Source organism: Leuciscus leuciscus (assembly GCF_965113295.1).
Source record: "Leuciscus leuciscus genome assembly, chromosome: 6".
Taxonomy (NCBI): domain Eukaryota; kingdom Metazoa; phylum Chordata; class Actinopteri; order Cypriniformes; family Leuciscidae; genus Leuciscus; species Leuciscus leuciscus.
Window position 1 is genome coordinate 1,683,506 of NC_138730.1, and position 15,929 is coordinate 1,699,434.

A 15,929-nucleotide genomic window follows, 5' to 3' on the forward strand; every position below is an offset into this window, starting at 1 on the left:
CAGTCACAACAGACTGAGCTGTCTGGCCAATCAGAGCAGAGTAGGCCAATCACAACAGACTGAGCTGTCTGACCAATCAGAGCAGAGTAGACCAATCACAACAGACTGAGCTGTCTGTCCAATCAGAGCAGAGTAGACCAATCACAACAGATTGAGCTATCTGGCCAATCAGAGCAGAGTAGACCAATCACAACAGACTGAGCTGCCTGGCCAATCAGAGCAGAGTAGGCCAATCACAACAGACTGAGCTGTCTGGCCAATCAGAGCAGAGTAGACCAATCACAACAGACTGAGCTGTCTGGCCAATCAGAGCAGAGTAGACCAATCACAACAGACTTAGCTGTCTGGCCAATCAGAGCAGAGTAGACCAATCACAACAGACTGAGCTGTCTGGCCAATCAGAGCAGAGTAGACCAATCACAACAGACTTATGTCAGCGCCATATCGGGACACTGGTGGCTTCAGTTCTCATCAATGGAAGAGAGCGAAGGGGCGTCGTCCATCTTTTTTTACAGTCTATGGTTTAAAGCAACATCATGTAGTTTTTGCTCTCGGGGTCCCCCTACAGTTGGGAAACAGTATTGTCTTCTACTGCGGTCGTAAAATCTGTCATGGCTACACCAGGGGATACACGTGCATTTGTTGACAAGCCGATACACCCCGAACTCTGGAGAAGGAGTTCTCACGTCTTGGGCAGACTGCCTGCGTTGCGTGTGAAACGTCTTCATCCCAGGTACAGTGGCAGATATTTCAGCATGTCATATTAATATAATTTCATGGGTTTTATTTTTTTCAAACGCCTAAAGATCGCATAGCTCATGTTTACAAGCCAGCATCATTATAGTAGCTAATTGGCTACTGTTTTACAGAATGCTAATTCAATTCAATGTTTGTGTGGTAAGTAATAGCCATATATCGTCAATATTATAATATCAAGCTACCATAGATGAATCTGCAAAGTTGAAAAATCGATTTGCATTATAGCCTGAGGCAAGACACGTTCACCAGAAAAATAAATGAACAAACATGACCATCAGCCTGCAGTCATTAGTCTACTTAGCCTAAAATATGATTTTGTCCATCTAATAATTTATTATTTACTTGCAAGAATGTAGCCCCTACCAAACTTGTACACGCCGTTTTTTACTGTCTTTAAAGCGTGCACCATGTATTTCCTGTGACCAGTGTTTTTTGTGATACTCTGGAAATGTTGTGTAAATTCTGCGGGGTGAGTGTAACCGGTACAGAAAGTATACTGTTAATACATTTAGTAGACTTAACACAATAGTTAAGTCATTTGCAGCTCCTGATCAAAATAAGTGCTTTCCCTATTGTTGTGATGTCACTTCCTGTTCTGGCTCCTCCTCTTCTCTTTTGCGTTGTCATCTCATATCTATATGTTCACTCCAATTCATGTGCATAATGTTAATTTACTTACCTATGTGACTGTCTTTGCCATTTCCCCCTGTCTGAGTTATGTTCTTGTCTTCTGCTGAAGATGTGGACATGAAGCACACAGTGACTGGTGTACATCAGATTTATTTAAGAGAGAGAACAAGTGCAACTCAGTCAGAGGCTGCTGGTTTGTTCTGTATCGACCATGGTTTCTCTGTTATTGTTTTCTTGTTTATTCAGTACTCATGAACTTATCGAACTTATCGATCATGAAAACGAACTTCTGGGGCGCTCCTTTGTGTGCGACCCACTACAGCAAGCACCGTCTTTTGGTTGTTTTATGTGTTTTTTTATGTTTTATGTTTATGTTTTAAGCGATTTTTTTTTTTTTACGCTGTGTGCATGTGTGTATAACGCCGGAGTACAGAGATGTGGAATTTGGGGTCGTCTTCGCAATTTTTTTTCTTTTTTTTTATCATTACGCTGGTTTGCTGCACCTATCGAGGGGCGATGGCTGTTCAGCAGCATGGATATCGTCTTGTGTTTACCAGAGAGCTTCTCCTGTCACTACGTTCTTCAACGGAGGGTGAGATACCGATCACAATACCGGCAGAGATTTTTGTGCCTCTCCATATTGACCGGAACCCCCCAAGGCGGCCACCGCGGAGGAAAAGAGGTAGGAGGGGAGGCATCAAGCGTAGAGTAAATAAGTTCTGTCTTGATGACCGACGCCGGCTGCCCCCTCTGCCCTCGGTCTTTTTATCTAACGCGCAGTCTTTGAGGCGCAATATTGACGAGCTGGAGAGCCTGGTAAAATTAAGACCAGAGATTAAAGAGTGCTGCCTGCTGGGGATCACTGAGACTTGGCTAAATGAGAGTTAAAAATAACGAGATGGCACTCACTGGTTTCGGCTGTCCCATCAGACTGGACCCCGCTCCAGGGAGACGACAGGAAAGAGCCGTGGAGGAGGCGTTTGCTTCTATGTAAATCAGAGGTACTGTAAAATTATTCATGTGAGGGAAAAAATCTGTACTCCTGATATTGAGTTACTCACCCTCTCCTTACGACCGTTCTATTTACCACGTGAGTTCCCTCAGCTGTTTTTTTACGCTGATGTACTGTCATCCCCGTGCTAACGCTACTGCAGCCACACAAGTGATTGCGGATTTATCTCAGCGGTTGGATACTATTTGCAGTGATGCTCCCAAATTTTACATGGGGGATATGAATCATGTTCGTTTGGACAAGGTCTTGCGGACATATGACCAATATATAACTTGTGTAACCACGCAAAGAAATACCACACTGGACTTGTGTTTTGGAAATGTAAAGGAAGGATATAAGTCCCTTCTCATGCCAGGGTTGGGGGCTTCATACCACAACAGCATCTTCCTTGTGCCAACGTATGAACCTTGTATTAGACGTCGGGAGGGAGAATCAAAAACTGTTAAGCTCTGGACAGAGGACAGTATATCCTCCCTCCAGGCTTGTTTTGAGTGTACGGACTGGAAATGTTTTTTTGATGGTTGTCGGGACAATATTGATGAACTTTCGGACACTGTTTCGTCCTATGTTACCTTTTGTGTGGATACTGTTATCCCAGTCAAAACCGTTATCACTTTCCCCAACAATAAACCATGGGTTACCAAAGATCTAAAAACAGTGATTAATAAGAAAAAAAAAGATCTTCTTTACTGGTGACTCATTGGAGAGAAAGTCTGTATCCAGAGAGGTTAGGGCTGAAATAGTAAAAGCCAAAAGTAAGTATAGGGAAAAAATAGAAAAACAATATGTAAATGGTGACCTTAGGTCAGCATGGCGTGGGATTAAATCGATGGCTACAATTAATCAGTATGGTAATGAACCCAAGCAGCAGATCAGCCTTAACAGTGTTCAGGATGACTGTTTGCCTGATGCTTTTAATACTTTTTTTTTTTTACGATTTGAAACGTCTGATTTCATGCATGATGTCTCCAGGTTGAAAAACTCCTTGACACCATGTAGTGATATTAAAATATCTCAAGAACAAGTTGAGGTTCTATTTAAGAAAACAAAAAAGAGGAAAGCCTCAGGCCCGGACCTTATCTGTGGTCACACATTACACCACTGTGCTGGACAACTCAGTGGTGTTTTTTCCCATCTTTTTCAAATGTGTGTTGATAACTGCAAGCTCCCAACTATTTGGAAATCTTCCATTGTTATTCCTATCCCCAAAATTAATAGAGCTAGGGAATTACAAGATTTCAGACCTGTGGCGCTTACTTCCCTTGTTGTAAAAAACCTCGAGAAAATCCTAAAAGAAGAGGTTCTCATCTTGGTCGAGGGCAAACTTGATTCTTTTCAATTTGCCTATCAGAGGAATAAAGGTGTGGATGATGCTAAGCTTTTTATCTTGGACACACTTTATAAGCATTTGGAGAAACCCCAATCTCATGCTAGGCTTTTATTTGCTGACTTTTCATCAGCTTTTAACAAAATGCAGCCTCTCATTTTGATTGAGAGGCTTGCTTCTTATTTTAATCTGCCCGATCAGCTTTTAGCCTTGTTCTTAAATTTTCTGACTGATAGGACACAGAGGGTTTTAGTAAATGGGGTTACTTCAAAAACCCAAGTCTCCAACACAGGTTCCCCACAAGGCTGTGTACTTTCCCCGCTACTGTTCATTTTATACACGGATAGTTGTAGGTCTCTTAAAGAGGATCGTTTTCTTGTTAAATTTTCTGATGATACTGCTCTGCTGTCACTCCTCCATGGCACAGAGTTAGATCACGGACGTGCACTTCCTGATTTCGTTAAGTGGTGTGATGACAGCCTTCTTGACCTAAATGTTCTTAAAACTAAGGAACTCATTATCGATTTTAGAAAAAAAGGGACAAATACTTCAGTATGCAGGATCCATGGTGAGGATGTGGAGATCGTAAATTATTATAAATATCTGGGTATGGTTTTTGATTCTCAACTGAAGTTCGAAAGGAACTCTGAATCAGTGGTCAAACGGGCCCAGCAGAGAGTACATTTATTGCGCAGGATAAATTCCTTTGGGGTTTCTAAATCTATACTGTGCACTGTGTATATGTCTTATATTGAGAGCCTTCTTACTTTTTCTTTCATTTGTTGGTTTGGTAATATTTCAGTGAAGGACCGAAACTGTTTAAATGATATTGTGAAAGTCTGTTCCAAAATTATTGGAATCCAAATGTGCGACCTAAATTCTCTTTGGGAGAAACGTGTTCTTCAAAAAGTAAAAAGTCTGATGAACCAACATCATATTCTGGGAGATGAATTTGTTCTTATGCCATCAGGTCGGCGTTACTTGCAGCCCCCTAGAAAGACAAACCGTTATGGAAGATCATTTATTCCTTCAGCAATTATGCTGTTAAATATTGAGCTGAGGAAATAATTATGGACTGATCTGTTCTTGGCACTATGCACTTTAGGAGCTACGGATATGTGCAATTCATTTTTTATTTACTTTTTATTGTATTTTTTTTATTGTATTTTTTTTTTTATAAACTGTCCTTGGACCTGGACCCTATCATGTTACCCTTGTTATATACTACATGCTATGGCTGTGTGAATGGTTGTATGTTTAGACGGTGTACTGTAGAAACTGAATTGCCCTTTGGGGATTAATAAAGCTATCTGTATCTGTATCTTATGTTTCATGCTTTTTCCCTTTTGCATTCATAATGCATGATAGATAACAAGGGCAGGTTTGCAGGGAACGCTTGTTTGATTGTCTTTAAAGGTGCACTATGTATTTTTTTTCGCCGCTAGGGGTCGCTAACCTCTTACAATAGCAAAGGCGTAGGTTGATGACGCAAAGCATTAAGCGGAATTATGGATCTTGTCGTCAAGCTAATGGATCTAATAATGTACCGAACTTCCCGCAAGTGCTGAATTACTGCTCACACAGGCCAGTTCATCAGACGAATTAAACTTGTGAGGAAACGCAGCGCTGTTTCACTTGGTCTAGCGTTACACTATCACACTAAACTGCATTTGAGTGTGGTGAAAGTTATAATGTTATTTTATGTGTTAGTTCGTTTGCTATATGAAACTAGCAGTAAGCTAGATCAAAATTAGAATAACATACAGATCATATTCTAACATTTCATCATGTTGAGCTTTATAACATTGATTAGTTTTATGTACATTTGCTCACCTGTCTAATAAAGTACATGCAACACTCTTGACAGACGCCGCTTGCGTCTCTGTCGAGTCGAAGTCAATCACGGACGCAGTTTAACGTGGTTTGACGCCATTGACTGGCGACTCCCTCACACGTCCTTGGTTAAAATTGCAATTTTCTCACCGTTTACAAATAGTTGGAAACATTTGGGATATTGTAAGTAATCAACTAAACAAAATATATAACATATATATATATATATATATATATATTATATTATATTTCAGCCATGAACTTTAGTCCCCATAATCCTTTGCCTGGACTCATCATGAATTATTGCATTCACCTGTTTGTCATTGTTTGTCTCAGCCTATTTATACCATGTTCTCTCAGTCATTTCTCATTGAGGTTTTGTAGTTGTCACACTGCACGTCTGAGCGCTCTCCCTCGTCTCTTTTGTTTTTATTGTGGATTGTTTGCAAATGTTTTGACCCTTTGTCTGGCATATGACTATGAATCTGGATTTTCCAATGAAGCTGCGCTTGGATCTCACTAAAGTCTCAGAGCGATGCGTGACGCGTTCCCCTCCCAGTCTAGGTAACAAAGGAAAATGAAGTATGATAACGTAGAGATGTAAAGATATGTGCAGAACACACTTCAACCTCAGTCTCAGAGTGAAAACATAACACAACTTTAAGGAAAAGTAAAAGTATTTATTTCCTTCATATATCAAAAAGGCTTAAAAAAAGATGGGAATAAATCTTCAGGAGAGAGTAAGGCCTAAAATAATAAACAGAAAAGAAGCAACAACACAAACTTCCCTGAGCTTCCTCTCTAACCAGAAACTGAAAAAAAAAAAAGAATTATATATATATATATATATATTATATACACAAAATTAAAAAAACACACTCGATCCCTACATTTCCCAGATAACCATAATCAAGTGAACAGAGCTAATAAGAAGTTATACAATACATTGTAATTACCAGCAGAAAATGAAGTAAATGCCTGCTTTCACAATATCTTTTTGTTATCCACAGGTAAAGTCTCAACACTAAAATGATCTAATATGTTCCAGGTCCCTCACAAGGATAAACTGGCAAGCCAACTAACCGTTGTTGGCACACAGCAAATGAGCGTAGGTCTCAGGGCGTTTTTCCACTGGGTTCGTTTGCTGCGGTCCGAACCCGAGTGCGCTAGTTCCCGGCGCCCCCCGCAGCGTTGGTCTGGTTTCACACTCAATTAGTTGTATCGAACCCAGGTGCGTTTGCAGTGATCTTACGTCATCGCAAACGCACACGGAAAACGCATGGAGAAAACAACTCGACTGAGCATAGCTGTAATTTGTCTGTTTTTTTGGTGCTATTATGCACAACATAGTGAGAGACAACTACGTTTATGTTCATTACATGGTGTAATTCAGCACATATCCAGGGGACGCCGTGTTTCTGCTGCTCGCAGAAGATTTTTCACTGATGCGACAGTGATACGCATGCGCGGGATACTATACTTCCTGAACAAGCGCGCACCCGAGTCCGTGTTGCTTGCACATTAACGCGAACCGCGCCACGGTTCGGGAGCAACCGAGCTCAGACCACCTCCTCCAGGTAGTCTCGGGTTCGGTACTCTAGTGCGCACCCGGGTCCGATGACAGCGTTCACATTAGCGATTTTTCATGCGAACCGTGCCCCGGTCCGCACTAAACTGCCAGTGTGAAAGCGCCCTCACACTCAACACACACACTTTTATCTTTCTTTTTTTTTTTTTTACATTTTGACAAAAACAAAAAATTAAAAGACAATTATGACAAAAATCAGTCAAGGCAAATCAAACACAGACACAATAGGGACATTACAGGGACTAATTCTCCCACATCCTGTATAGGGACGTCCCGCGTGACGTCACGCCATTTAGAGCAGCCATCTTGACGGAATATAAAATGCTAAACCGCTGGTGATAATACAGCTCGTCGCGAAATATTCATCTATTTACCAACCTTTGCGGTGATGATTGAAAAATTCTTCCCCGCTGGCGTCCAAATCAAAGAGTTGCTGACCCATCCGGACTCGTGATACCGATAGCCTGCTAAGCTTTTGTATGCTTTTAATGAAGCTCCGGTGTAGCGTGATGGGAAGTGAATAAGGTAGCTGTAAATGTCACCGAACTCAATGTCAGGAAGTTTTTCTACACATTTAATGCCTGTAAAAAGAACTCGTGGTGCTTCATATGGATCTGTGATTCCTAATTATTTTATCTTCCTCTTGTATATTTCTTTTTATGATGACATGACGTGAAGAGTTAGCTGACGGCCGCTGCGCTAATAATAGATGGTGACGCTGAAGTGTGTGAGAACAAATGAATAACATCAGTGCGAACCACGAACATTTATTTATTTATTTGGATTAAATATTTAAATATTAAATTTTAATCATTCTGTGTCATTTTTCAATGTTAGTCTTTTCGCTATTTACATGTTTATGCCCAAATGCTATAATATTCAAAGTAGTTGACTGTTGTTCTCCTCTACCCTGTGTACATTATTGATTAAATAGCCTAACGTTAGCCTATTTAAAATTGTTACAGGCACCTCGCGAGCATTCATTCATTCAACTATTTTAAAAGACTGGAATGAACACTAGCACACACAAGCAATCTTTTTTATAGTCAATTTAATAAAAAAATTTAACAACAGGTATGAAATGTCAGAAAGAGAGAAAAAACGTAATGGGAAGACGAGCACAGGACTGCTGCAGCTTAGTGGATAAATATATTTAGCCTATTTATTATTAAGATTGCACAGTTGGAAAGAAAATATATTTATAGGAACATTTCAGCAGGCTCAAGATAATTATACAGTGACCATTATTCATTATTTTAATCAATTCGCAGCCATAAAACGTGATAATCCGCATTCTCATGTATGTGCGCTTGTGCAATAGTATTCCGTCAAAATGGCTGACACGCGGCTAGGGGTCACGTGACTGGGAGATCCCTATAATAACATTTCATACCATGTTGTTTTCTCTCTTTGAAGATCTGCCATCATCTTCATTTGTTCCCTCTCTCTTTTGTTGCTGAACTGAGCAGCTCTTGGACTAAAGATCTTCTTTATCAGATCTACTGTGTCCATCTCCTCTCTTGTAAATCTTCCCAAACTCAACCCAATGATGAACACATGAGGTCCAGGTGACAACATGGAAATACATTTCAATATTTATTTTACTGCTTGATCATTTGTCAGTGTCGTGAGACCTGGAGTATCAACAACAGTTACTGGTCGACCATCAACTTCACCAACTCTCTTTTCACAAACTGTCGTGACTGAATCTAGTCTTTATTCACTGACAAACTCATCTCTTCCCAGAATACGGTTTCCTGTTGCACTCTTCCCATTTCCTGTCTTCCCAATCAGAGCAATCCTCAGACACTCCTGATCATCTTGTTCATCTTCAGCACCTGAAAATCACAGCGGAAGAAAGAAAACTTAGTGAAATGAAGCTCAAACTTTAATATTGTTATGTTGGATTGTAGAAATTGCAGCTGAATGCTAATTATGAACTGAAAAACAACTTGTCAAGTCACTTCCAATAATAATAATAATAATAATGAAAGCTGCAAGCAGCATTTATCGGGGTTCAAGCAGTTAAGGCCTTTAAGCACAAAAGCATCAAAAGACATCAAGTTTTATTTAGCAAGCATGTAACCACTGATATAATATATGGAAAAGAGCATTTACAGCCAATACAGGCAATGTACCATAGGAAATATATGATTTTAAAGCTTTTTAACAGTTATAGCGCCCATCATGATTCGTTCTGCTCGGCCTCCCTTAACCATGGCTTATAGGTGCACAATCTTCATTGGCCGATGGCGGCCATGTTTTTCGAGATAACTCGAAAACTAAGCATGCTTGAACACTCATGCACACACATTTTGTTGTAGATATAGATATTATATGGAATAAATGATATGTAACAAAATTATTATTGCAAATCTCCTCTACACCATTTTCAGGTTTCACATTAATCATTAAGAGGCAGAATTGTCGAAACTAAGAGCTCAGTACAAATGAAGTGAGTTATAATAGTGATTTTCATGCAAGTCATTTTATATTGTCTAAATATGAATGCAAAAGTACCTATGAAAAGACTTTATTGATAAGTAGAATGTCCAGGAGAGGGCAGTAGAAGACCACTTATTGGCTCACTTTAATTTTAAACTCCTTGGTTTCCACCAATAAAGCAAAGCAGTTTTTCCATGTTAACTCCATGAAGCATGCTTACACGCGCGGGCGCACACACACAAATATGTTTTCAATGTTGTTGGGATATGTTATTGAGAAAATATATTTGTCTATAGGCATTTCTTTAAACTTCATCATAATAAAAAAAAAATTATACAAATATCATAAAATAAAAAAACATCATAATAAAAAAGATTGCTTTTTAAAGCATTTGTTTGTTTCCCAATACTGAAAGCTAATGAAAAGATCATGTGTAATCCTGCTGCTCCGTCTAGTGGACAACAGTGGTATTACAGCTTACATCTTACAGTTGAAGTGATTGAATGAATGGGAATTTGGTTTTTCATTTATATCTCGGGAACCAGAAGGCGAAAAATTTGGAAACTCAGAGCATAGATAGTGCTTGAGGAGCCCTGTTGAATTAGACCATCGCGGTGTTTTGGGGCGATTGGGGCCGGGAGTTATGACCGTTCAAAGGCATATCTTTTGGGGCTTTTAACTCTGGAATTCCCAGGGCAAATAACACCAAATTTGAATCAAAGCTAGTCAAGGATGGGCCCTTTCCAACGAGCTCTCACCAAGGTTCTGGGTGCTGCTCTGGGTCGGGAGTTACGGACCACAGAAAGTCGGGACCTCGGTTTTACGTCTCATCCGAAGGACGGTGCTCTTTGACAGTATAGTACCAGTCACTACACTGGGGCGTTAGGACCCACACAGACCACAGGGTGAGTGCCCCCTGCTGGCCTCACTCACACCATCCAGCAGCAACCTGGTTTCCCCAGGAGTCTCCCATCCAGGTACTGACCAGACTCAGCCCTGCTTAGCTTCAGTGGGAGACCAGTCTTGGGCTACAGGGTGATATGGCTGCTTACTCTTTAAGAGAGTCTATCATTCCAATGGCAGTGTCCATCGAGATGTTCACTGCTTGCATTGCCTTGCTGACATGCTGATCTCTGACAATAGATCATACCAAACCAAGAGGCACATGAGGAACACCATGCTGACAATCTTGCCAGACAGCGACTTTGCCTCTAAGACAGTTTTGCCGTCTTTTTCCACTTCCTCAAGCTTTTCCAAAGCATCAAGATGCTTAAAGTAGTTAAAAGTAGTTAAAAATACTTTGCTTTCAAAACTTTATAAGAAACTTTAATAACCAAAGTATTCTTACTTCTTACCTCACAGAACAAATGAGTTCATCCAGCCGCTGAGGTTCAGTAGTACAAGTGAAAATTAACTCAAAATTAAGATTTTTTAATATAAATTTGCTGCATGTTATATTTATGGAGTTCCTTTCTCAGATACACATCATTTATGGAACTAAAACAACTTTTACACCACTTAAGGCCACAGTACCTCTTGTGGTCTGGGCATGTTCCACACAGGATTCAAACCCACGACCGGAATGGTTCGGGATTCGTGACATGCGGTTTAGCAACTTGCACCACTCAGAGGACGTGAACTACAAAGCTGCAGAGGAGAGGCTTCAGTGTAAGAATGAGCACACAAAATCATGTCAACCAGATTAGCATGCTAAGTTAGTTTAATGCTAATGTAGCTTATGGTTATCCTGATAGCTGAAGAGCCATATTAGAAAGAATGGCATCTGGTTAGCATGCTAACCAATTATTATGCTAAGCTAACTAGCATAAGGCAACAAACACATGCTAGGTCAAATTAGCAGATGAATATCTCGGGAACGGTAGCGAATATCAAAAATCTGTTCAGTCATTTCTGTGCGGCTCGGTCCAAAGATCATCTGAGCAAACTTTGGGCAAAATTGAGCAAGATTTGAAGGAGGAGTAGCAAATAAACTGTTTACCATTTGCTTCAATATGGCGGACAGTCACATTCTTGGAAAATGACAAACTGGCACAATTGGTATCCCCTGATTCGGCATGACCCCAGGAATCCATATATGCCAAATTTATGATTTTCTGACAAACTGTTCAAAAGTTATTGGCCAAAATAGCAATTTTTCATATCTCATGACCCGTAGGTGGCGCTGTTCCCAACTTTGGCATGGAACCTCAGAGCATACTTCCGATGAAGTGTACCAATTTTCGTTTTGATTGATCAAACTTTGGCCGAGATACAGCCTCTTAGCCAATTTTGAGTGGACCTCGTTAAAGGAGAACTCCGGTCAGTTTTAACATTGAGCTAATTTTTTTGTAAATTTGGAGTGCTGTCAATACAGAGAACCACGACAAAAATCGGTGTTGCCTACACCGTGTTAATTAAATTTTTAATTAAATTAAAGTTGCCTACACCTTTTTTAAATTTGCACCCTGTTGACTTAAATGGGGCAAGTTTTAAACCTGCTTTTAGCCTCTTAACATCCTTGATGTGTTATTACAAGTGCACAGCCAATGTGAGTGATTCCTTCAGAGTGAACACGGGTGAATCTGACTGCAGTAGATGTGAAAGATATGAATAAAAATTATGTTATTTCAGCCAGCGCACATACCTGTATTTACATCCTGTTTTCGGTCAAAGTCCATAGTAATCGATTGTCGAGTTCACGCGCATAGGTTTAGTTACCTATGATCACGCGCGTGAACTCGACAAGTTTTGAAGGAGGAATAGCGAAAAAACTGAAAACTGTACTTTTCAAAATGGCCACTACTGTAATGGGTGGAGTCTTAATGTAAGGTATTGGTTGTGAGATAAATCAGGTGTACTAAGTTTCATGTCTCTAGATCAAAGGGTTCAAAAGTTATAACCATTTCAATGTTGAAATTGAACAGGTGGTGGCGCTATAGAGTTGGTCCTAGAGGCTCAAAAATTGGTCCAATTATTATTCATTAGCATGACTAGTCTAGAAGTGTACCAAATTTCATAATTTTTCTATGTACGATTCATAGGGCTGCCATAGACTTCCATTGGCGGAAGAAGAAGAATAATAATAAGAAGAAAACTAACAGATACAATAGGTGCCTTGCCCCTTCGGGGCTTGGCCCCTAAATAGGCTACATGTACAAACACTGTTTCACCAAGGCACAGCGGCCCCCTCAGCAGTCAGCAGCAAGAAAAAAGAGAAAAAAAGCACGGACTTACTAATTACGAAACTTAGATGTGGTTGAACAGGTGAAACAGTCACAAATTCTCCTGGAACCAAAACATTAAACTTCAAAACAAAAGTTTGCGCAGCTACACAACTATTTACACAAATATATCCTTCTCAGTAGGCTACGAGTTATGAAGGAAGAAAACAGCATCGAGAGTTGATGGTTTTAGCGCCGCCCTCTGATTACAGTGTTGTGTCTGAAAAAGCACACGCAAAACAGTTTTGTAACATGATATAGGCTTTGATCAAATAAAAATGACATATCATTTTACAAATCTTTAAGCATGTGCTCCCTTACGCACTATTTCGGTCACAACACCGCAATCAGAGGAGGGTGGCTGAAACTGCGCACGCAACCTACTATCTCTCTTGGGTGCTCATATAATTACGATAACAACACAGCAAGCAGCCAAGTACACGGCACGCAAACTGTATACAGTGGGGAGAACAAGTATTTGATACATTGCAGATTTTGCAGGTTTTCCCACTTACAAAGCATGTAGAAGTCTGTCATTTTTAGCATAGGTACTCTTCAACTGTGAGTGACGGAATCTAAAACAAAAATCCAGAAAATCACATTGTATGATTAAGTAATTTATTTTCATTTTATTGCATGACATAAGTATTTGATACATCAGAAAAGCAGAACTTAATATTTGGTACAGAAACCTTTGTTTGCAATTACAGAGATCATGCGTTTCCTGTAGTTCTTGACCAGGTTTGCACACACTGCAGCAGGGATTTTGGCCCACTCCTCCATATCCTTCAGGTTTCGGGGCTGTTGCTGGGCAATACAAACTTTCAGCTCCCTCCAAAGATTTTCTATAGGGTTCAGGTCTGGAGACTGGCTAGGCCACTTCAGGACCTTGAGATGCTTCTTACGGAGCCACTCCTTAGTTGCCCTGGCTGTGTGTTTCAGGTTGTTGTCATGCTGGAAGATCCAGCCATGACACATCTTCAATGCTTTTACTGAGGGAAGGAGGTTGTTGGCCAAGATCTCGCGATACATGGCCCCATCCATCCTCCCCTCAATACGGTGCAGTTGTCCTGTCCCCTTTGCAGAAAAGCATCCCCAAAGAATGATGTTTCCACCTCCATGCTTCATGGTTGGGATGGTGTTCTTGGGGTTGTACTCATCCTTCTTCCTCCAAACACAGCGAGTGGAGTTTAGACCAAAAAGCTCTTTTTTTGTCTCATCAGACCACATGACCTTCTCCCATTCCTCCTCTGGATCATCCAGATGGAGATTGGCAAACTTCAGACGGGCCTGGACATGCGCTAACTTGAGCAGGGGGACCTTGCGTGCGCTGCAGGATTTTAATCCATGACGGCGTAGTGTGTTACTAATGGTTTTCTTTGAGACTGTGGTCCCAGCTCTCTTCAGGTCATTGACCAGGTCCTGCCGTGTAGTTCTGGGCTGATTCCTCACCTTCCTCATGATCATTGATGCCCCATGAGGTGAGATCTTGAATGGTGCCCCAGACCGAGGTGATCAAATACTTATGTCATGCAATAAAATGCAAATTAATTATTTAAAAATCATACAATGTGATTTTCTGGATTTTTGTTTTAGATTCCATCTCTCACAGTTGAAGAGTACCTATGATAAAAATGACAGACTTCTACATGCTTTGTATGTGGGAAAACCTGCAAAATCGGCAGAGTATCAAATACTTGTTCTTCCCACTGTATATGTATAAGCCTATACAGTTTTTCTAAGTTATAAACCCGAACGGAACCCAAGGCTATTCATTAAACATTAACCTGAACCTGACCCGAAACCTGTGAGCTTTTCGGGACCCGTCGGGCTCGGGTCGGGTAGCAGACCTCTACTCTGGACACTTCTGCTGCACCAATGCTTGCACACCCTTGTGTACCCCTCCTATTTGAGCCATTGTCATAGCTCTGGCCCTACAGTTAGTCAACTCCAACCCCAGGTTATCCAGCACCCCAGTCAGTGTTTCTGTGAGGCCTTTACCAGTTGTGTCCTTCACGACTGTGAAGCCAACAAAAGACTCATTGATGGTGGCATTCTTGTTGTCGTCTGTATGAACATACAGGATTATTACGGAGGCCAGCTCCTGCTTTGAAATGTCAGGTGTGCAATCCAACTCCACTTCAAAGTACTTGGAGGCTTTGAGCTGGGCACAAATTTGACCTAGTACACATTCAGAAATTGAATCTAAAAATTAATTTTGAGTGCACCAGGAAAGATATCCTGTGGTTTCTTTAGAGGCTACCTTTCTAAGATGCTCTGCTAGTGTGACAACATATTGTGCTATGACATCAAGGACACCCAGGAAATTTCCATTTTTAGGATCTCCTAACTTAGCATTCTTCCCCTTCAGTGGCAAGCATTTATGTGATCAACACTGGTTTCATGATGCTGCAGCATTTTTTGAAAGACACTGAAAGTTATTGTACCCCACCACAAAGCGTGTCAACAACTCTAGCTCCACCAAAAAGCTTACACGCAAAACAATACACTTTATTTGTCCTTTTGGAGTACAGTAACCAATCCCACTGCACTTTTTCTCCATTGGACATTGAACAAAAACAGTATGCTTTGGAAAAACTCTTGTCTGATCTTGGATACGGCCCATCAGGACATTGCTGTGGGCCATTCTTAACCATACAATGCCTAAATGAGTCTCCAATCTGGTGTGGTGGTGGCCAGTCAGATGGATCTTTTGAGTAAGGCCTTGTCTCAGCCCTCTCCTCTTCACCTCTCTGTTCCATTTCCACCTCCCTCTCCTCTTCACCTCAATGTTCCACATTCTCTTCCACCTACTCTGAGCAATGCCTGAACTTTGTATTTTGGAGCACTTCTTGCATAGTTTTTTGCCTCTTCACGATGACTCGCTTGCTTTAGTCCTCAGTTGTAAGTCACTTTGGATAAAAGCGTCTGCTAAATGACTAAATGTAAATGTAAACCTCATCTTCACCTCTATTTTCCACATTCTCCTCCAATTCCTCCTCAGTGGTGAGTGGCTTTCCATCACTGTCTGCACTATTTTTTACCCAAAAAGGACACAGTGAATAGGTTGGTCAACAGAACTTCAGACCATACTGGACATTTAGTTTTGTGTGG

The 15,929-nt window shown here is 40.7% G+C and overlaps 1 protein-coding gene and 1 long non-coding RNA gene across 2 annotated transcripts in view; one reads left to right on the forward strand and one right to left on the reverse strand.

Moving 5' to 3' along the window:
* LOC309502108 overlaps positions 1–15,929 on the forward strand; it is a 105,018-nt gene that overhangs the window by 33,780 nt on the left and 55,309 nt on the right. The window lies entirely within an intron of this gene.
* LOC309501944 (uncharacterized protein) overlaps positions 6,221–15,929 on the reverse strand; it is a 33,612-nt gene continuing 23,903 nt past the window's right edge. Inside the window, exons 3-4 of the mRNA XM_082174237.1 lie at positions 7,275–8,987; positions 6,221–6,692 (exon numbers count right to left, since the gene is read on the reverse strand). Coding sequence (XP_082030363.1) covers positions 8,981–8,987 — 7 coding nt within the window. The 3' untranslated portion in view covers positions 6,221–6,692; positions 7,275–8,980. The remainder of the gene's footprint in view (positions 6,693–7,274; positions 8,988–15,929) is intronic.